The 24357-nt window shown below is 35.8% G+C and overlaps 2 protein-coding genes across 2 annotated transcripts; both read left to right on the top strand.

Moving 5' to 3' along the window:
- The first annotated feature begins 10263 nt into the window (after positions 1–10263).
- LOC109021862 (WAT1-related protein At5g07050-like) lies at positions 10264–12725 on the top strand. The gene is made up of 7 exons (XM_019004590.2): positions 10264–10603; positions 10691–10753; positions 10866–10982; positions 11093–11345; positions 11475–11633; positions 11709–11860; positions 11965–12725. The coding sequence occupies exons 1-7, from the start codon at positions 10401–10403 to the stop codon at positions 12269–12271; spliced, it is 1254 nt and encodes a 417-aa protein (XP_018860135.2). The 5' UTR covers positions 10264–10400; the 3' UTR covers positions 12272–12725.
- Positions 12726–21372: 8647 nt separating this feature from the next.
- On the top strand, positions 21373–24332 carry LOC109019007 (cytochrome P450 98A2). The gene is made up of 3 exons (XM_019001218.2): positions 21373–21941; positions 23082–23479; positions 23588–24332. Exons 1-3 carry the CDS (start codon positions 21452–21454, stop codon positions 24230–24232), a joined length of 1533 nt encoding a protein of 510 aa, XP_018856763.1. The 5' UTR covers positions 21373–21451; the 3' UTR covers positions 24233–24332.
- Positions 24333–24357: the final 25 nt, after the last annotated feature.

The following is a 24357-nucleotide window of genomic DNA, read 5'->3' as shown; positions in this document are numbered from 1 at the left end:
AGAGAGAGAGAGAGAGAGAGAGAGAGAGAGAGATAGAGAGTTATTGGCTAGGTGATGAGGTGATGACAGTGTGGGAATGGGCGGTGTAGGGCACTATGTGCGATAGATAGAGACATTAGGGTATTAAGCTGAGCGAGAAGAAAAAAATAGAGTATATATAATTCACTTTCTTTTTTTTTTAATGGCAAAAAACTTCGCTGCAACTAAATGGAAACTAGCAGATTTTATTGAAGCGATTAAAATTTTCCGTAAAAAACCAAAAACTGCTAGAAAATGACAGTCTCAGTCAAAATGTATCTGACGACTTAATTTTAGTCACAAAAGTTAGTTTATAGCGTCACGATTGTAGTTGCCATAAAAGTATGGACTTCAACTCGTTTTTGCGTCAAACGCATACAACGTCGGAAGTAAATTTGCCGTAAAAACTAGATTTTGTTGTAGTGAGTCCTAGAGTTTTTGGATCAATGGTTGGACCTTTAACATTTTGCGTTTCTTCATCAGTACTCTATTCGATCAAAAAATACCAACGATCATATTCATGGTGCATGTAACACTTCACGGACCAAAAAGAAGATTGTCGTCATCATCAACAAATAGCAATAGTTTTTTATGAGTAGAAGTAGTGCCTCTTCTTTTATGCGATATATATTAAGGCTCCATTTGGATGTTAAACTGAGTTGAAATGAGTTGAGTTCTTTATGAATAGTAGTGAGTTGAGATGGTAGACTGAGTTATGTAGGGCTTACATAAGATGAGTTAAGATGTGTTTGGATATTAAGACCATGAGTTTAGATGTATTTATGGAAAGTTAAAAAAAGTTGTGAGTTCCGCATGTAAATATGTGTTGAATTGAAAAATGTTATGGGTCTCACATGTGTAAAGAGAATTTGAGTTAAGATGAGTTTAATAATTTAAGAGTTGAGTGTTTGGATGTTAGATTCAGCTTAAAATTACATTGAACTAAGTTGATCTAATCAATATCTTCCAAGTTTCAAACGGGCCCTAAAAGAATTAGAGAATTAGAGAACCGGTGATGATCAATCAGCCTCAATATTCTTCAGTGGTTGAATAACTTTTTCATGTTGATTAATGGGTTTTTAGAGCATCCACATTGACTTCTTCAAATAACATTTCATCTCTAAATTTAACTAATTTTATCAATAGTTAGCCCACATTGAATTAACCAAACACTTTTCATCCTAAATATTAGCTAGAGTAATTTCATCATTTTCTTCAAAGATGAAAAGAACTGCTTTACCTCTAAATACATTGTTTATTAATTTCGGCTCTCTCTCACTCTCACAATTTCTTTCTCTTTCTTTTTCCCTCTTTCTCTCCTGCGTTTCTTCTTCTCTTCCTCCTTCTCTTATTCTCTATTTCTCTCTCGCGTCTCTTCCTCCGTTCTCTTCTTCTATTTTTTTTTTCTCTTCTTCCCTCTCCCACGTCTCTTCCTTCTTTCTCTTTCGTTGGTGGTTTTTTTTTTCTCTTCTTCCCTCTTTCTCTTCTTTCGCAACCATTCTCTCCCGCAACGGCACCGCGGTTGCTTTTTTCCAGCACGACAAGCACACGGTAAGATTCGAAACCCTAACCTTGATTTTACTCTTGATTTTTATTGTTTGGGTTTGATTTTGTTGATGTTATTTGGGTTTGATTCGAAACCCTAGCCTTGATTCTACTCTTGATTTTATTGTTTGGGTTTGATTTTGTTGGTCTCGGGTAGTTTCTTCGGTCTCGTTTGTCTTCATGTTTGCTTGTTTTCATGTTCGTTTGGTAGTTTCTTTGCTTGTCTCGTTTGTTTTTGTGTCAGCTTTGAGCAAGATCAGAAAAATATAGCACTGAAACTATGAAAATCTAAGAAGATGAACAAGAGAAAAAACTAATTGGGAAGATGCAATATAGAGACCGAGAAAGTTGCTCGAGCAAATGCATTTATAAAGAACATAATTGTGAAGAAATTTTCTGATAGGAAAAAAAAAATAGAGTTACAAAAATTAAAAACAACCCAGGAATCCAGTAAAGTGATAAAAGCTGGTGAAGTGTAAAGTGATTTCTTTTGTTACAAATTATTTTTCAATTGAATGGAGGACTTTTTTCAAGCCATATTTAAAGAGTTATGGTGTACGGAGATAGAGATGAAACAAATATTATATGTTGATATGCAAAAAGCCATGTTTTAAGCTACAAGCTGCTGGAAATATGTTCAGTTACACCCTCTTGATCTATGATTCTCTATCTAACTAATTAAATTTAAATCAGGTATATCCTGCCTCCAATATATAATTATGTGGGGGCTTTTATCTCTTGCCTCACACAATGCACCCCATTACCCATCTCAAATATTTCATGCGTTGCTTCCTTCTATCTCTACCAAATAGCTAGAATATAAAGTTACAAACAAAATGAGACGGGACTCCTACCATTTATTAATTATAAATCTAAATGAAGAAAAGTAATGAGTCACAAGAAAAGAAATGTTTAGAAATGGGTCAATTCTGAAACTATATATCTATTTTTGTTTGTAAATGTTAGCCATGCTTGTAATGTTTAATATACTTATTTTTTTGAAAGGAAGTGTTGTCTTTAAGCAATGGTTTGATTAGACCTGCTTGCATGAGATTATGTGTGAATACTTGAGATTGTGGTTGCTGTTCAGTAGCAATGTTTCTGATTCTAGCCCTGATTTTTTACAATTATACTTGAATTAAGGATGGATACCACATTCAATGAAGATCCCTTCTTTACCACTCTATTGCAAAGTGGTGAACAAGGGAGATCCACAACCGTAATGACTAGTAGCCATGATAATGTTGGACTCCAAGCAACACTATTGGAAGGTGAAAAAAGGCCACCTAGTAAGAAAACACAACGAGGTGTGTCTTTCACCGTAGAGGAGGACAATCTCCTCGTGTTGGCTTGGCTCAATATTAGTATGAATGCTATACGGGAGACGGATCAAAAATATTCTCAAATGTATGAAAGAATTCGCAATTTTTACAATGAGCATAAAAATACTAGCATGGCAAATCGTTATAGGGGCTCATTGACCAATCGATGGTCGGTGATCCAAAAATACACAAATAAATTTTGTGCTGCTGTGGCTCAAGTAGAATCTTTGCATCCAAGTGGTGCGACAAAGCAGGACAATGTATGAGTTTCTCACTAGATTTCATTCTAAATCTTCTTGCTGAAATTCTATTATCACATTCTTGTTACATTAGCATATTTAGATTGAAAGAGCTAAAATCATGTATAGAAAGATTGAGAAGGCCACATAAAACATGGAACATTGCTGGTGTCTATTGAGACACCAATCAAAATGACAACAACACGTGTCCATGTTGTCTACGAGAAGGAAACCACATGGGAAACGCGTTGCTATGGTGGAGTCAACTCCACTAGGAGACGACGCGATAGATGAAAACGTAGAGGTCTTTTTTGAGAGACCTCCAAGCAAGAAGGCTGAGAAAGAAATGGAGAGAGAAAGGAAGGTTGCAGAATCTTACGATTTAGAATTTGTTGAGACTTTAAATTGCATGACAAATGATAGAGTTGTCTTCATGTCTGAAAGAATGCAAGCGACCAGTAAATTGGATGCTGATAGGGCTCAATTACTAGCGGAGAAAAATATGAGAAATGATACAGAGAATAGGAAGATCAATATGGAGTTAATGAAGATGGATCTTGCTGGTATGAATGGAATGCAACGAGAGTATTTATTGAATCTTTAAAAAGAGGTTTTTGAGAAATCCAGGAAGCGATTTTCATCTCCATCTCTATCTTCATCTTTTGAAGATGTGTAGCCTTTTGTTAGTGAAACATTTTGAGGTTGTTTTGTATATTGTGGTTGTATTTGTTTTGGAGTTGTAGCCCATGATTATTTTGTAGCTTTTTGTTATTTTGGATCACAAATATGAGTGTTTGAGAATGTGGGCAGCAACTAGGATGTCAGCCTCTAGGATGTTCATAGTTTTATAGGTTGGTTACCACCCTATTCATTACTCTTATTTTGTATTAGTTGTTGATGATGTTTGTGAGAATTGACTTGGTTGCATTGAAAATCGATGGAATTGTTTTGATAATATTGATATTGTATGATGAAATTTTGTTTATTGGATTATGAAAATGAAAATAAATATGATTGTTAGAGATTATAGGAGGTTATGAAAATAGAATTAGTTATAAAATAATATAAAAATAAAAAATAATAATATTTTATTATTATAGAGTGTGTAGTGACTAATCTAATATAGACTTTAAATTTTGAATGATTAAGTAAAAATAAAAAAATTACATATTAATCAAATTTTAAAAAATAAAATAGTCAATTTAATATTAATGCTCTTATATCTTTTTTAAACTTGGTGTTGGAGGAAAAAGCCAGACGTGCATGATGGACTTCTCCTTTTTTTTTTGGAAGGAAAGTATATAGTGCACGATTTTGTATTTAATTAGCTCATGCAAGCACATGAAAAGGCTTAAAGCACAGACTTTGATTGGTTAGAAGATTGTTCATAAAGGTTAAGTGATTTCATGATTGGACGAATCATGATGAATCTTTGACCGATCGACCAATACTGCTTTCAGGAGAGTAAAGTGATTTCTATAATTGAGGTCTTTTTGTTAAAGAAATGGGAGTCTTTGCAAGCAAAAGTTTGCGATAGATGTTAGTGTTTTGAAGGACATGATGACCAATTTGCTAGCCGCAAGAGACTGACACCTACATGTCTCCATTTGTTTCAATCTGATCTCTAAATTGAGAGACATTATTCAGTCAAGGACGTAAAAAGAGGCCATGCAGCCGGCCAGTATGGGTGGCAAAGATATAATATCAGTCCTTATAATATTAGTGCAGGATAAAAAGGAGAAAACTTTTATTTTCGTCTTTTTTAAAACCGGCCAAGTGCTGCAAAGAATATTAATAGTTTATATACATTACAAGAAAAATGAGTATTTATAATATATTATTTGTGATGAAAATATACTTATTTTAATAAAAAATAGTCATTTTCATAAAAAATAATTAATTACAAATAAATAATTTTATTATAATGTATATATATATATATATATTATTATTTAGAAATATTAGTGCAAGATAGCAAAAATGATAGAGAACTAATTAGAGAAGGGTGTCTTTCTGCTTTCATGTACACAAGTTTGAATGGAATTAAAGAACGAACGAAAATCGTGCATCGAAATGCTGGCATGTACGTACGTACATATCAAAGGATGATTTGAAATTCCTAGCTAGAGAGGAAGAAGATCGATGATCATTTTGAGTGCACGTACGAGTGCAAAAGTGGGCCTATTTCATAAAGTTGATTGTTTCTTTTTGTTAATTATAGAGTAGATCAAAGTGTTTTTATCAGCTTTCGGTGGTGATCTCGAGCAAGTGGTTGCCTGCAAATTTATAGATTTAATATATTAATTAATTCGGAAACTTATTTATTTTTATTTTTTCTTCATATTTTTTCAATATAAAAAAAATTAATCAAAATGTTGAAATTGATGATGATCATACATGACCATAGTTGAGACATACTCATACTGATCATGATCATCACACGTACATACCATTTGTACGTTTTCAAAAAGAGATATCTCTTTTTGAACACATGAACACACATGCAAGTGCAAACTCATGATATTCACGCATCATGCATGGATGATATTGAAGTTTAATTTACGTATATATAAAGTCATGAATACTTTGATTGATCGATAATTATAATTACGAGGTAGTAGTATATATAATCAATTGTATAACAGAACTATCTTTTTATGGCCTTTTGCCAAGATCAGTTGAATCTTACGCCTTGGTTTCTTACTAAGAGAACCAATGATCGAATCCCCCGACCTCTCCTTGTATTAAAAAAAATTAATCAATTGTATAACAGGGAATCATGCATGGGTTTCCAAAACTTGCTTATCTAATTTACTACTTTTCACTCATCTTTAATCCTCCCAACCAAACCCACCGATCGAGCTCCAATTCTAGAAATTGACAAAGAAACACGTTCATATATCACATTAAAGGACAAAAATTCATGCGATGGAAAAATGTGAATTATCTATTAATATTAATTTAGATATCAACATTCCTGATCTCATGTGTCATGCATTAATAGATTTAATTCTTAATGGAACAATAAGTGTAAAGTCAAAATTCAAACTCAAAATTTCCATTCTAATAGATATTGTCCTGAAAATTACTTAAATTGATCATTTAGTGATCAATTTAATCATTTAATTTATACTCTTACAAGCACCAACAAGTTCATCTTGTATCCCCGTATTCAAGTGCATGGGATCTTACGCACACCGCGTACACCCTACTCTTTGAAACCGTACGTACCTTTGGAGTTGGAGACAGATGATCATGAAAAGAAAATGTAAAAAGATGGATCGTTCATTAATATTGGTTCCTATCTCTAATTGGAATTGCAGCAAAAAGATGTCAAACATTCACAACCTAGCGACTGATCGATCGAGACGACCCATTCATAAGACTCTAAGAGCCCCGGTATTCACTCCCTGCACCATTCAAGCTTTTAGGCCCTCAAACACAAGTAGTACTTTTAGGTGTCGTTTAGATTCAAAGATGAGTTGAGATGTGTTGTGAATAGTAGTGAGATGAATTGTAAATAATAGTGAGATTTATGAGTTAAAGTTACTGAATAATAGTGAGATGAATTGAGATGAATTGAGATGAACCGTGAATACAAACGAAGCCTTAGTCTTTTTTCCCTCAAGTTTTTGTTTTTGTTTTTTTATTTTTTATTTTGTTTTGGGTGCTATATATATATTAGTGCGAAGCCATTATTATTTGATCAGTCTCGTAGAAGCTGAATCATTTGTCTGTGAAATTTTGACCAGACCATTCTTAGTTGCAATATCGAAAACTGGAATGGATTTTGCAGTTGTCGCATGAGGTACGCGATAAGGTTGTGATGATTGGAAGGTGATTAGATACCCACTTTGCCACAATTACCTTGTGGAGCCATGCATGCATTAATGGTGTTAGGGTCTTTTGAAACAAACTAAGAAATTAGATATATGGCGTACGTACGCGGTTTTTGTGGATTTGATGGATCGATGCACGTACGTACAGTATGTTAATACTACGCAGTGTGGAGCCGACCTAATTCTCTCCCACCTTGCTCGTGGCTTAGGCCGGGAACGCATGCATGCACATGCAGCGCCCTCACACATGGAAGCTGAGATCGATCGGAAAATGCAAACCAAAAAACGTCGTTTCTTGGTACGTAATCCCTAATTTATAACTAGCTATTATTCTATCTATTTTCGTGGGGTAACTTTCTTTCTTCATTTCCACTGATGTATATTGGACAACGAATTAAGAGCTAGCGTACATATAATTAGCCAAAAGGCCAATACAGAGAAAGAAGAAAAGCTGCATGCATGTTTAGAAGATCATGATAAAACATGATCACTTGAATGTCTAGAATATTTATAAAAAGTTGATAATGCTTTGCATGTAGTAATTTCATGCTATGTATATATCACGCGTGCTTAATTTCATCTTATTATAAATTTATATTTTGTTATGTAGATATAACGTACGCTACAATAAATTAAACGTTAAATCGGCTATTTTTTTTCCTTAAAAAGATTAATAAAGATTAACGGATAATATTTTATAAAATCAATGAGATAAGAGTATATATAATAATATTTTATTTAATTTTCAACTTTCATCTGCAAAAACAAACGGGTCTTAATGTCAAGAACTCCATCCGCAGATTCCTTATGTTGAGATTCTTCAGCCTATAACATGAGTCGCAAGTTGCCAACTCGATCAGATATGCAACAAAAAACATATAATAGCCAGGATTTGTTATAGATCGATATGTAAGCATGAAACGGCATCTTGTCAATTCATCATCTTGCCATGTAATATCTTCGATCATGATCGAAGATCATTGATCAATAACAGTATGTGATGATAAATTGAGAGTACGGCATATCTAATTAATATAGAAACATGCATGTTTTATGCTATATATATTAATGTACGCACTTTACATACTATATATCAATATATATATATATATATATGATATTGATCTATAGCTTCTATATATTATTCTATACTATGACGTTTAGTTTCATCCACGTCACTTGGGAGTACTACTACATGAGTACTGCATGCGCTTTCAAGCAAAACCATTTGGCACCGGTAAAAAGAATTTCTATACGAAGTTCTCTTGGAAAAAGCAGAGAGTACTCCTTATTTTCATGTCAGGAAGATTCTTGAAACCCACATTCCAAATGAAAATTCTTTCTTCATCAACTAGCTAGCTAGCTGCAGATACGCATATAATTATATATAAACATGAGTAGTACATGTAAAGATCAATCCAAGAAAGTGGCCGCGGGCATAATTGCTTTTGTCATTGTTATTTATTCCAAACAAGAGATGCATACGGCCAACTTAATAAAGTAACCTGTGTTCTATAGACAGCAAGAAAAAACAATTAATTATTAAAAAATTATTTGGAAACACTCACTACAAGAAAACATGTTATTTGTGGTCAATATTTTTACAAAAATGATTATTTCTTATTAAAATGAGTTTGTTTTCATTACAAATAGTTGTTATTGTAGTATATAATCCGTCACTCGTAATTTTGATTGTAGTAATTAACTTATTGACACAACCAAGCTAAAAGCCTAGCTAGCTGTTATATATATCAACTGATAGCTAGTTAGCTGGTATCAAAAAATATTTGTAATTCTGATCACACGATAAGTAGTATGTTTATATACAATATCCTATATACTATAGATTGAGCATATATAATACAGTAAATTAAACAGCCGAGAGTGAAGATCAACACCCACAAATTCTAAAAATTTTGTGACGGATATACAAAAAAACTAAAATCTTCATGTGGAAGCTAGCTTGCTAGCTAGGTCTTGATACCAAAGATAGTACTGAATCTGACTATTTTGAAGGATGATATCATGCAGTGCATCGACGCGAGGCCGAGTCGGGGTCCCATTGGAGGCGTGTGCTAGTTAATTAGCTGAGGCCAACACCAGCGAGCATATATATAAATATATATATATATATAATTAGCCTGTCAAAGACATCAGCAAGCACCGAGCTCACCTTGTTTTGGCAGGTCTCTAATCGCTTGCCCACTATGGGAAACAAAATGGAACCCTTATCCCCCCACAATATAAAGCAACCCCCACTTGTAGCTACGTGGAACCCATATCATGGATACATGCGCGCAGGATCATGCATGTACATATGTATAATTAGGTACAAATGGATTAAATTACTTCAGTAACTAATAGTTTTTAATCATATGACAATATTCCTATATGAAAATAGTATATATTTACTTGTAGTTTGGACTATTTAATAAGATAAAAGATATTTACAACTGTGAATTATGTACCAGTCCCGTAATCATTTTGAAAAAAATAAATAAAACATAGAAACCACATGAAAATAATTTTTTAATAGTGGACTCCACTATTTTTCAAAACGATTACGCGACGTTTATACACTTCACAGTTGTACGCAGAATTACTCATTTAATAAATAGTGTTATGTCCTCACACACTTAAAATTCTCAAAATGATCATTCTTATATGGACATCGATGGTTTACCGATAGAATGACCGATTTTTTTTTCACCCAATTTGGATCCTAAATCCATCCCAACTCTCTTCAACTCATCTTATCTAATCATTACAACTTTCTTAAATTTCAACACAAAATATAATAAACAATTTAACTTTTTTAAATTTCAAAATAATACTAATATTAAAAAATAATATTCTAACAATATTTTATTTAACTTTCAACTTTCATCTCAGTTTAGCTCAATTCAACTCAACTTAGTTCAACATCCAAACGCAGCCTTCTTAATGTTTAAAAAACAAAAAACAAAAAAAAAACCAATTCAATACATTTCTTAACATGTAAAAACAAAAAAAAAAATGCACCTATGGTGCAAATGCTCGATAGACCATCGGTCTACCCAGCATTTCTCTTCTCAAAAATATTAGTTTCGATGATAAATAATTATTAGGTACTTGAATATAAACGAATGATATTACCATAATTTATTATAGAATGTGACATCACTTAAAAAAAAAAAAAACTTGATTCGAATTTCATTCCTAGCTACTATGTGACTGCCTGATATCATTAATTTTTTGGACAGAATTACGTACCCTTCCCAAGGACCGCTTATAAATAGAGTGATTAGTGGTTCCCATTTTAAACTCAGGAGACGCAAGAAACTTGAAGTGTTTCTCCTCTTAATTTTCTTCGCTCCCTACTCGATCTTCCTGGGATTTTTTATCTCCTTTCCCTTCTCATTTAGAATCCTTAAGCTAGGATTAAAAACGAGAAAGAAATGGAGGGACAAGGATGCGTTGGCAATTTTCTTCAGAGATGTAAGCCTTACATAGCCATGATTTCTCTGCAATTTGGCTATGCCGGCATGAACATCATCACAAAGGTTTCGCTCAACCGAGGAATGAGCCATTATGTGCTTGTGGTCTACCGGCATGCCTTTGCCACCGCAGCTATCGCTCCTTTTGCTCTAGTTCTCGAGAGGTAAATATGATCGATGTTTAGGAGAGAAGGGTGTCTTGGTTGAATCGTGGTGGCATGTTCTTATCAAATTTCTTTGCATGCTTACAGGAAAGTGAGGCCCAAGATTACATTTCCGATTTTTATGCAAATTTTTGTGCTGGGGCTTCTTGGGTTAGTATATGCTGATCAAGATTTCTAATACAACATGCTATTAAGACTAATTCATAAAAGACAATTTGTCTAAAGATTGTCTTCCTCTGTTTTATCTATTCTGCTTTCACAGGCCAGTCATTGATCAGAACTTCTACTACGCCGGGTTGAAATTCACGTCGCCTACCTTCTCTTGTGCTATGAGCAATATGCTCCCAGCGATGACATTCGTCATGGCAGTCTTTTGCAGGTATTTATCTTCATCATTCATCGTCATAATCATCTTCGCGTCTCTCTGCCTCTCTGCTATATTGGCTTGCATTAACGTTAACTGTTGCGTGTAATTGCGATGAATAATAGGATGGAGAAGTTGGACATGAAGAAAGTTAGATGCCAAGCAAAGGTGGTGGGAACAATAGTGACAGTGGCCGGAGCCATGTTGATGACACTTTACAAAGGACATGTTATTAATTTTGTGTGGTCTGGGCACATCCATCACCCTAAATCCTATGCTCCTGCAAATGCCACTGGATCCACTGATAAGGACTGGATTAAGGGTTCCATTCTCCTCATCATTGCTACCTTTGCCTGGGCTTCTTTCTTCATCGTTCAGGTAAAGACACGATCATGATTTTTGTCGTTTGATTTTACTTTTTCCGTACTTAAAAGTAGAACTTTCTGTAGAAATTTGGGTGTTTTGGAACGAGAGAGAATGAAAAAAAAAATCTGACTTGTTTTACAGGCAATCACAATGAGGAGATACTCAGCTCAGCTTTCACTCACAGCCCTTGTGTGCTTTTTAGGCACACTACAGTCTATAGCTGTCACTTTTGTTATGGAGCGCAAGCCCTCTGTTTGGACCATTGGCTGGGATATGAATCTTCTAGCCGCTGCCTATGCTGTAACTCTCTCTCTCTCTCTCTCTCTCTCTCTAGTTTTGTAGAGTAATGATGAAAAATGTAATTTTGGCGAACAGGGTATAGTGTCATCAAGCATTGCATACTATGTACAAGGGTTGGTCATGCAGAAGAGGGGGCCAGTCTTTGTTACTGCTTTTAGCCCTCTGATGATGATCATTGTTGCCATCATGGGCTCTTTCATCCTCGCTGAAAAGATGTACCTCGGAGGGTAAGTAATTTTCTTTACTCAGCTCATACTTCACTGAATTTTGGGAAGTATCTCACGATCTGTTTTTTTTTTTTTTTTACCCTTTTTGAAAAAATCATTTTCAGTATTGTTGGCGCAATATTAATCGTAATAGGACTTTACTCGGTTCTGTGGGGAAAGTACAAGGAGTACAAAGAGAAGGAAGCCATTGAAGCAATTCCTGAACCAGTTAAGGTTGGTGGAGAGAATATTGGGCGGATGACAACAGTGATGGAAGACATTGAGGCGAATGACTTTGACTTTCTTGAAATGCAAAAGACTAGTGAAGCTAACAAGGAGATCACCGTTCAAGTCCTAGCGATTAGTGCTCCCATCCCACAGTCTCCCATGATAGCTGTGGAAGCACCAAAAGCCAGCCTAAGGAGAACATAATGAGACAGTGATCGATGACAAATAAAGAAGTAATGGATTGGGCTGTTGCATGGTGACGAGGAAAAGATTTAGCTTCGGACATGGACTTTAGGTCCACTTCATGTCCGCGTCTTTATCTCTCTTGCTTTTAAGCCTTGAGATTTGGACAAAAACTTTAAATATATATATTGATCATAATTTATAAGGACGAGGGAAGGGATCGAGTTCATGTGGATGGAGGAAGATAATGGATGTTTTTGTACCTTATTTATCTTTTTTCATGAGATGCAAGCTGTCTGTGTCTGGCTTGTACCTTTGTTGTAAGCTTATATTTCAGAGAGTATTAAAGAGAGGAAAGTAATCAGAAGCAAAATCTCTCGTCCCACTTCGATTAATGGAGCATGACTGCTTGTACTCGCTAGATTAATTCAGCATGCATGCATGCATCTACAATAAATTGATATTTTTGGGCTAATTGGTTGATTTGATCTCACCCATGTCATTTTGTGGCATTACTACTCTTGCATAGGGCATGAAATAAAATCCACTAAGTGAGAAGCTCAAAGAATTCAGGCTAAAAAATGAAATGTTCCTCAGCTATCTAGATCTATCAACACATAATATCTCATGAAGATCATAAAAAAAAAATATGAGCACAGAAAATGGAGTTGGAAATGAACGATGTTGGTCAAGCAAGGCGCGCTATAGTTGAGATCATTTAACCTGCAGACAAGGACTAGATTTCCATATAATATCTAGATTCCCGCGGCTGTATTCTTCGAATGTAAGCCTTGACTCGACTTCAATTCAGAGCAAGTACTCCACTAGGTAGAGTCGCTGACTCGCAATATATATGTCGTGCACGTAGACTAGCTGGCGCGCGGGCATTCGTTCAACAACATAACGCACGCGTAAAGCAACAAAAGACATCCAAACAAGGTTATAATGTTTATGTGCTACAAATCATGTCCGAAGTACCATGCAAATTATATGCTAGCTGATCTTATAGAAAAAAATAAATTTTCAAGTCTATATATATATATATAAGGTTACCCCTCCAATATATCAAGTTTAGGAGACTGCTAACTACAGCCACCGAATGTGTAATTTTTTTTCCAAACATTTTTTAACTCCCTTAAACCTTTTTTTTTAAGACAAATTTATTAACAAACACTTCCTTAATCATTAAATAAAAAAAAAACAACAAATCGGTAGCATTTATCAATGGGTATCCTTGGTGGATACAACATTTTCCATCAAGCTGCTTATACGCGTGTACGGCTTTCAAGTCACCATGCATGCACATGTGTTGTGGATTCTTGAATCAACGGTATCATGTCCTTCTTGATCGGAGCATGTTGGCTTCCGGCCAACGCTAGTCACTTAGGATAAATTTTAAAATTTATCTTTAAATCAAATAATGTCGATGTGTGGTGTAAAGACATTTAAATAAAATTATTCATATTAATAAGTATGCATGTATATGATTATATATGGTACTATGTATGTATATATCTTGTTTCCCCAGTTCATGACCCAGCTTGGCCCTGTTGATAAATTGAATGCGATAGGTTAAGGCCAAGATCATAGATAAGATTGCATCGTTTTCGGCAGAGAAAATAATGGAATAGAATAAAAGAGATTATTAATAGAATCTTGGCCGGATTAAAATATGATCAAGTTTCGCCACCACAAATGAATATTCCTGCAGCCCACAACCCTTTTTCCTTGATCTTCGATCCTAGCTAGCTAGTATATATGTCTTTGATCAGGAGAGTATATAATAAAGAAACTTAGGTACCACTTAGTGACGCAAGTGATCATGATGTGGTTGGAATTTCCAATTGGCTAGCGCAAAAGCATCAGAAAGATCATGTCTAGCTTGCATGCACTTGATCTGGATCAAAGCCGACGGACAATATTATAAACATCCTATACCCAAACTCAGCTCGGAGTTCTGATTCCAAATACCTTTTCCAGTGAGTGGCCAACTTGTTTTCCAAATACCTTTTCCAGCGTCCTAGCTTCTCATGATCACAGCATCATCTTTATTATTACGTCCTCATGTTCTGTCAGTCATGTTGGCCGGACATCTATCTCTTAAATTAATTTCCTTATATATATGTATCTATATATCCCACTCATGCATGCCATGCATTGGTTTGAGCGAGCCTACTTTCCACTTTCATTATTGGCGTGAGGTTAACTCCTCGAGTACATCCACAACAACTCGATCGAATTGTGATCAGCTCCGAATTAAGTGGAATCGATTCCTTAATTCCACCGGCTTAATTCTAAAAAGGTTTCCACAATACTGTCATTATAATCCACAACCAGACCGCCCATTAATATATCAGGTTCAAGATCAGGCCGGTGCAAATGGCCAGAACTACTATATATGCATGACTCAGTTGTTCTAAATGACTGCAAAATGGCTTCAAATTGGATATATATGACGTACCAATTAGTGGAAATATATTGGTTTTCTTTACTTAGAAAAATTTCAGAGCTAGAGCACGCCAAACTATACACACACGTAGACCCTGATGATCGGGGAAACATGTTTTGGATTGTCGAAGAGCAGTACTACTGCGAAATGTGCAGATCAAGATCAAACCTAGTTGTTCTGAATATTCTTGAAGGAATTCTAGAACACTACTCATGACAACCAACCCATGTAAAACTATTATTATTATTATTGTTATAAAATGCTAGTTTAATTTCTGTCTTTTTTAGGCAATTTATATGATCTTGTATTTGTGTGTTTTTTCTTTTTAATATTAAATTGATTTGCTTTTAATTTGTTATTTAAAGCCAGATATATATATAGTCTGCGAGTATTAATGTTATTCATCATTTCAATTCTCATCATCATTTCATCATCTTATGATGTGATATTAAATGATTGGAGACTATTTATTATATTTCATTTGTGAACCTATATATCATCTAATACCACATCATATAATGATAAGAGGATGATGATAAAATAGATGATGAATAGATTTTTTTCATATTATGCACTGCTATTATGTTAGAGCAACTTTCGGCCCAACCTTGGCCCTTTGACTAAATGTATATATATAAGCTTTAGAACAAGCTTGGGCCGACCCAATCACACAACCTATTGATTTTTTGCCCAAGCTCAAAATTAAAAGCTTAGCCCATTTTTCTTTTTCTCAAATCAAGGAACGGGATCTCTCTAAGTGAAGTCAATATTAGATTAATTTCATTCATAAATCACCAATCAGTACTCTAGAGGTGGCCTATTGTATGGAAAATTGTTTTATATTGTTTTTTTTCTTTATTAAGAAATGATAGTTCTAAAAATAATATTATAAGAAAATAACATGATTTGATGTGATACAATCTATTATAAAACTCTCTTATTCTAAAATAATTAATTTGTAAAATAATTTTATTCCAGCCCTTTTTTTTTATTAAAATCTAATTTTTGAATAACAAACATGGTTAGATAACTTGGGCTCGGATTTAGCATATACAGCTGCTTCAAGCTCTGAAAAGAGAAATTATAGTTACAGTCGTGAATGTGCAAGTGCCGCACAATCACTTTAAAAAAAATGAATATATATGGGATCCATATAAAAAAAATTAATTTTTTAATAGTAGACTCCATTCTTTTTTAAAACGATTGTATGATACTTACACACTTCACGACTGCATGTAACATTATTCTAATACAGTAGAATATAGATGTCATTGGATAATATTGTGAATATTTATTAAAAAAAAAATGTAGAAAAGATTGCAAAGTTGCTTTAGGTAAACTTATCCAATCCAAGATTGCTTCACTTTTACAGGTCCATCACTTTGATGATTAGCTTTCATTGCTTTACAGGACATATGAATGTGGAGCTGATGATGATGAGATTATAAGACAGAGAATACGTCTCGACGGTTGATTTTGGTCACCCCTTTTGTACTCAGAAATTGATGGGTAATGTTTGGTGAACCACAGTGCTAGCTTATATTATACATATACAATCTTATATTTTTTTTGCTCTACTGTGAAAGCCAAGATTGATGATTTTTTAATAGAAAATATTTAAGTTATAAATGGATTATACAAAAATAATTCTATAAATTAATGTGATATAATGTAATTTATTAAATTATAAAATTATTTTATTATAAAATAAATTTAACAAATTATATAAATTCACGTCAATTTATAAAATTATTTTTTTATAATTTTTTTACAAGCTTTTTTTTTTTATCCCTCAAATTCTTCACCACTTTTTTCGTCTCACCAACCCATGCACTCACTCCCGGTGGACCCCAGGGCTACTCAACTTTGACCCACCCCACCACCACTACCACCAATTCCTCGGCTCCCACCAAATTCAATATTCACCCATCAAATAAAAAAAAAATCCCCATAATTAAAGAACAAACCCTCCATGGACCAAAAAAGCCTAATGATTTTAGGACCATTTTTTGGTAGGTTTGGGTCCAACTTTCGTCATTTTATTTTCCACATTAAGTAGCTTAGAGAAAAATCTAAGACCAGATCTTTCGTCAAGGTTTTGTAGCCAGGAGTGTGAACTATTTACTTATAGAGAATTGTTAGATCTACATATAAATTTTATACAAAAAAATTTACACACTAATGAGACTCAATACAATACGTCAGATTTACTTTACAATAAAAAAAATTTTACAATCTAATGAATCACACTATACCATGTCATTCTATAAAATTTTATTGCATAAGATTTATGTGAAGATTAAACATTTCTCTTGCGTGTGTTAGAACGTAGACCACTTAGAAGGATCAAGTTGATAGCCCTACAGCTCACACACCGTAACTCTAGGAGTCTGTTCATACATTATGTATAGAAACTTGTTTTTTGAATATTTGTAATCCCCACAATTCGTCCTGTAAATCCTCTGGATCATCCATTTTATAGTTCTTTCTTTGTAATATTTGTTGCTATATATTCTCAATACAATCAACATCTCACGTAGGTGAGACAAGTTTAGCAAAAGTCTTCATGGTATTATAAAAGGAATAGCAAGTTGCAAGAACTCTCTACACAATACCTAAAACATGTCCACTACCTCCACTCCTTCCGCTTTCACTCCACAGGAGGACTACACAATACCTCAAACATGTCCACTACCTAAACAAAATCTTCTTCTTTGAAAAATCCAAATGCTGAATATTCTTGAGAGTTATGATCTCCAAGGATTTATCTCTGGTGGAACCAAGCCCTTTCCTCAATATGTTGATAGAGATGATGTTGGTTCCCAACTCAATCCTTCCTTGTAAAATGGCACAAATCAAATTGTTTGGTCAAAGGTTGGCTTACTGCCACTCTATCGGAAGAGGTTCGTTGGCCTCAACACTGCCATTGAGTTCTGGAATGCTCTAGTTCATGCCTCTGCCCATAGCTCCTCTGATCAAAGTCTTGCTTTAAAGCAACGGCTTATGTTGATTGCTCGCGGCACATCTACGTTGCCTGTATACCTTCGCAAATTCAAAACAATATGCAATGATCTTGTTACGATTGGAAAACCCGTTCCTGACAACAAAAAATCATGGTGGTTACTTCACGGCCTTGGGAAAGACTATGAAATGTTCACCACTACCATGCTTTGACCCCTTGTTCCTGTCTACTAAAAAATGGTCACCCTGCTTGAAAGGTATGCTAAAAGGCACAATTTAGATGCTAAAGCAACACACACCTCATATGGCTTTCTATGGCTAACGCAACAACAATAAAAATAAAAGGCACAACGGTAGTCAAGGCAACTATTCATTCAACATTCTCTTCAGCCTTATACTGGGTCCGAGGGTCTCATGGTGGGCAATGGTGAATTTCTCCCTATTATTCACACTGGTCAAGCACAACTTGGTACTGGTTCCTCTTCAATTTCATTGTTATCCATTAACAAGCTTACAACTTATTACCCACTTGCTGTGGAATTTAATGGTGATGGTTTTGTGATAAAGGATAAGACAACACAACGGGTAATGGCGACGGGGCATAGGAGTGGCCGCCTTTACGTGCTTGATCATCCACCTAGTGCTTTCTTCTCAAACGAGTTTAGAATGTGACCTCTGATCGTTGGCATCTCCGACTTGGACATCTCCACCCTCAAGTCTTGAATAATTTACATTCCCGTAAACTTATCTCTATATTGAGTCACAAAAATAATTATAGCAGCCCCATTTGTACAAGCTGTCAAAGGGGAAAATCTTGTAAACTTCCCTTTCTCAGTAGTGAAAATAAAGTGACCTTCCCTTTCCAAAAGATTTACTGTGATTTATGGTGTTCAGCTCCTATTGTTTCTCATGAAAAATTTCGCTTCTACGTTATATTTGTTGACAACTATACAAGCTTCACTTGATTTTTTTTCCATGCACTGCAAGTCAGACTTATCGGCTAGCTTCACTGTGTTAACTCTAGGAGTCTGTTCATACACTATGTATAGAAACTTGTTTCTTGAATATTTGTAATCCCCACAAATCCTCCTGCTAAATCCTCTAGATCATCCATTTTATATTTCCTTCCATATAATATTTGTTTCTCTATATTCTCAATACAATTAGCATCTCACGTAGGTAAGACAAGTTTAGCAAAAGTCTTCACAAGTTTTCTAGTAGATTTTCCGAGTTCTACTCCATCAAAGGATTTGTGTTATGGATCCTTCATGGAGGCCTTGAGGACTGTCGAGTCTGGGTTGTGGGTCCTTTAGTGTGTTAAGGTTGCAATCCTTCAATGAGGTTCTCAAGCCATAAGTCGTTTGTAGGTGTTCAAGTTGTAAGGCCTTTAATGGGTTTATAGGAAAGAAGAAAAAAAATGTTCTACGAAAATTTATGATTTATTAAGATTCGATGAGTCAACAAGATTATTGAGTCAGGGGCATATATAGTATGAAAATATATGCTTTCAACAAAGCACAAATAATATGCTATGAAGTAGGGCAAAAAGACTTGTAACAACACCATATTGCAATGTTTGTATGCATATGCTATGAATCTTTTTTTTTTTTAGTTGATTGGAACTTTGTCAATACTTCAGCCTCACCATGTCCATCTTTCCACTTTTTTCTTTATTCTGGTGTCTATATCAAGGTTTTGAATACCGTGCCGGACTAGTAACCAGCAAGGGGGAGATGTGTTTCGTACCGGATTAAATATCAGTCATTTCAATGTATCTCGGTCAATACCAGCCAGTTTTCAATGCGCCAGCCGAAATTTTATATTTTTGTATTTTTAGTGTATTTTCATAATTTTTACTCAAATTCTCACATATGAAAGTTATTTTCTTAACTTTTTTTTAATCCCCTTTTCTTGAAAACTGAAAATCACATCCCTATTCCCCTTTTTGTGATGAAGATGAATGATTTTTTTTTTAATAGTTGGATTGAAAAGTTAGAAGTATTTTTTAGTTTTATAAATATGTGTTTTAACTTTTTAAGTCTTGCATTAATGTTATTTTGAAATATAATTTATACATATATAATTAATTTATCTATATATATTATCCTGAAACAATACCGGTAACGAAATATTTCGTTCCAGTGTCTTAATCAAAACGGTATTCAAAATTTTGGTCTACATTTAATATAGATGGGAGCAAATTAGCAACATCCTAATTTTCTTAGCAATGTCAAAAAGTAGACCAAAACTTGGCTCGAAGGGTTTAGATAAAGCTCCATGGGATGTGCGAGGGTAGTAGTCCCCAGGGTCAGACCAGGGGGAGTAGGCCCGGTCCATAAGGCCCAAAAAGTCTCGGATCCCAAGGACAATGGCTAGGCTGGGCCAGGTCGGCCAGGGAAGGGAAGCAATCGTGCAATGCATGCTGACTAAAGGAGGGAAGGCAGAGCCGTCTGACCCCACAACATGCCAACAACCCCTGTCCCTAGACCCTGGCGTCCGGACAGGCCAAAGGGATGGATGCACCTAACCGAGGTCACGCCACATTTAATGGGACGAAAGCAGACACACCACGCCACATTTAATACATCATGGGGTTGGGCACGCCACGACGTGTCTCTTGGGGTGTTAGTAACAGTCACAATCAGGTTTGACACGTCTACTATGCAGTAGGGAGATGGTAAGGACACCCGACCCCAAATCAGAGTGGCACACCCATCATCCCCTTCCTAAGAACTACCCCAACCAAGTATATATACATTCTCCCTCAACCAAGAGAGGGGTTCAGACACTTTAACACTTTAGTTCATTATTTTTCCAATGAACTCACACTGATTTTAGCATCGGAGGTATCTCCTACTATCCCGAAGATTTCATTGCAGGTGGACGAATTGGGCTCCATGGAGTTGTTCGGACTGCAAAACACAACATCAACAAGATGTATAAAGAGACGGGGTGAGTGGGGTGGGATGGACGATAATGGGGTCAATTCACCTTCCGGCATTTGGACGGAATGTTCCCCCGTCCACGGGAGGCGATACCAGTACGGTACGGTAGCCCAAACTCTCCTCTTACCCATGTGAAGCGGGTTTGGGAGAGAAACACCCGATCCGGGGTGAGCACCCCTGGGCCCTCTACACCATACTCCTGCATTTCATCGTCCTTTTCACGTTATTGAAAAAGCTTAAATCTGTGGGCTATATAAATACAAAGGTCAATTATCTCACCAAACTTTGATTCCATCACAATCCCGTTTTTACTTTGAAGTATCTCACCCTTTTTCACTTTACCAACCACCATCAACGAACTAATCCTCTCCCCTCCCCCACCCGTCACCCTCACAACAAAACGTACCACCCTTACTGGTCCACATGCCGTAGGCCCCACATCTGTTTGCAAATCAGAAAACGGCGATTAACTATATCATTCCACGTGTATGATCTCATTCTAATGATGAATGTATAAATTGTCCAGGTATATTCAAAATATGAATGGCATTATATTATTATAAAATATCATGTCATTGAAATCATATACATATATATATATATATATATTTTTAATGAAATAAAAATATTTAAAATTACCTCATGAGTATTTTTTTTTTATAATATATTATTATTATTATTGAATGCATGCGTTAGGAGCATCATAACTTGGACAGTAGTGCATTCACCAACTCCTCTTCTCTGATATATATTGACAACTCTCCAACCATTTCTTTTACTTCACCAACAACAGAGCAATCCATACGTTTTCTTTCTTCTCCTGATCCTCCTAGTCCTCCTCCTCCAATGGCTCTCCCTCTAATATTACCCATCTGCCTCATCCTCCTCTTCCTTGCATTATACATGCTCTACCAACGGCTAAGATTCAAGCTCCCACCTGGCCCCCGCCCGTGGCCGATAGTCGGCAACCTCTACGACATAAAGCCGGTGAGGTTCCGGTGCTTTGCCGAGTGGGCGCAGGCATACGGTCCCGTTATATCGGTGTGGTTCGGATCGAGGCTGAACGTGATCGTGTCGAACTCGGAGCTGGCGAAGGAAGTGCTCAAGGAAAATGACCAGCAGCTGGCTGATCGGCACAGAAGTAGGTCGGCAGCGAAGTTTAGCCGGGACGGCCAGGACCTTATATGGGCGGACTATGGACCTCACTATGTGAAGGTCAGGAAAGTCTGCACCCTCGAGCTTTTCACCCCAAAGAGGTTGGAGTCTCTTCGACCCATTAGGGAAGATGAAGTTACTGCCATGGTTGAATCCATTTTCAAGGACTGCGCCAATCCTGGTACGTACGTACGCTTTTTTTTTATTTATTTTTCTTATTTGTTTTATATTATATAAGTTAGTTGAAATGTTGTAGTTTTTATTATGAAAAATTCTTCTATTTTTTATTATTCCACACTCTATATTCTATGAAAAACACCATCCATTACAAAAAAACAGGTATTTGTGACATTTTTTTGCTATGAAAATGACTATTTACGATAAAAACAGGTTCATTTTAGTTAAAAATAATCATTTCATTAAAAATAACTGGTTGCAAATAAGTAATTTTCTTGTATTGATCACATCCAGTAAAAAAAAAAAAAATTATAGATATATTATATGAAAATAAACAGTAACTTAATTGATACATAACATTCATCTATTCCTCTTTTATTATTGTCGTTACTATATATATAATTATGTTATTAAATAATGATATATGGGGTACGGTAACTCGATCAGTTTTTTCCCTCGAGTAATTTGCAAAAGAATTTTAATTTTTTTTTTATGTGTAATGATAGCCACATGTCAATAATTAAAAAAAAAAAAAAAAAGATGGGATAAGCTAGTCAGGTACCATAATAGACCAGTTCACTAGTTTTCTTGACTTCAAAAAATAAGACAATAAAATAAGGCCTTGCAAAAGCTTATGATATATATTGGTATCTAATTTCTAATAATTTTAAATATTTAATCAATATTTTAAATTAGCTTCGTATATCCTATTAATTTTTTCACAAAATCTATGCACAAAATGGGACAAGGATCCTAAAAAATCAACGTTTAATTTGTTGCTTGAACAGTTTATTTCTGCTAAAATAATTGAGACAGGAGTTAAAGCTGTTAGTTGACAACAGTATCGTTTAATGTATTATTTCAAACTCGTTGTGCTTGGGACCGGAGCAGGAAAGGTCGTGGGGATTGATAATTTGATGCCACTCGTAGCCGTCAAAAGTAGGCAATTTTAAGGTGGTCTGAGTCTAATCTTTTATTAGAACTTGGACCAGAGTCCACAGTTATTCCACCATCCATGAGATCTGCTGGCTTTAATTCTTAGTAATAGTATTCAACATAATAATGTCAACCTATTAAAAATAAACCCACTTTAGTTTTATGAGAAAAAGTAAGCTGAAAATTGTTTGATGTATTTATGTTGCAGATAATGATGGTAAGAGTTTGTTGGTGAAGAAATATCTGGGAGCAGTAGCATTCAACAACATAACAAGATTGGCATTTGGGAAACGGTTTGTGAACTCAGAAGGGGTAATGGACGAGCAAGGGTTGGAATTCAAGGCAATAGTGGCCAATGGATTGAAGCTTGGTGCATCACTTGCCATGGCAGAGCACATTCCATGGCTTCGTTGGATGTTTCCACTTGAGGAAGAGGCTTTCGCCAAGCATGGTGCGAGGAGGGACAGACTCACCAGAGCTATCATGGAAGAGCACACGCAGGCACGCCAGAAAAGTGGCGGCGCCAAGCAGCATTTTGTCGATGCATTACTTACTTTGCAGGACAAATATGATCTTAGCGAGGACACCATCATTGGACTCCTTTGGGTGTGTGAGAAATTGGAACTAATACATGAGAGTTTCAGTAAATATGAAAGGCATTTCCCAAGGGTTTTGTAAGGTAATGATCAGAGTTTATTCTATGATCTTGTGCAGGACATGATCACTGCGGGCATGGACACCACTGCAATCTCAGTAGAATGGGCTATGGCTGAACTAGTCAAGAACCCAAGGGTGCAACACAAGGCCCAAGAAGAGCTAGACCGCGTCATTGGGTTTGAACGAGTCCTGACCGAGGCCAATTTTTCTAACCTACCTTACCTGCAATGTGTAGCCAAAGAGGCTCTAAGGTTGCACCCTCCAACCCCATTGATGCTCCCCCACCGAGCCAATGCCAATGTGAAGATTGGTGGCTATGACATCCCCAAGGGGTCAAATGTTCACGTTAATGTCTGGGCCGTAGCGCGTGACCCGACCATGTGGAAAAACCCGCTCGAGTTCCGCCCGGAGCGATTTCTGGAGGAGGATGTTGACATGAAGGGTCATGACTTCCGGCTGCTTCCATTTGGTGCGGGCAGGCGAGTGTGCCCCGGTGCACAACTTGGTATCAATTTGGTCACGTCCATGCTGGGTCACCTATTGCACCATTTTGTTTGGACACCACCGGAAGGGATCAAGCCAGAGGAGATTGACATGTCAGAAAATCCCGGATTGGTCACTTACATGCGGACCCCGTTACAAGCTATGGCCACTCCCAGGTTGCCATCTCACTTGTACAAGCGTGTGGCGGTGGACATGTAATTTTTTGTATGGTTTTTATTATCCTCCTTAAGTTTTTTTCATCATGAACTTGTCATGATGAAAATGTGATTATCTTTTATGTATGATCATTATGCATGAAGTACATTAATCTGAACGACATGTGT

This window comes from Juglans regia, chromosome 4 (genome assembly GCF_001411555.2).
Source record: "Juglans regia cultivar Chandler chromosome 4, Walnut 2.0, whole genome shotgun sequence".
NCBI classification, from domain to species: Eukaryota; Viridiplantae; Streptophyta; class Magnoliopsida; order Fagales; family Juglandaceae; genus Juglans; species Juglans regia.
Note: the sequence above shows the minus strand (reverse complement) of the source record. Positions and strands in the feature narration are given on the sequence as shown.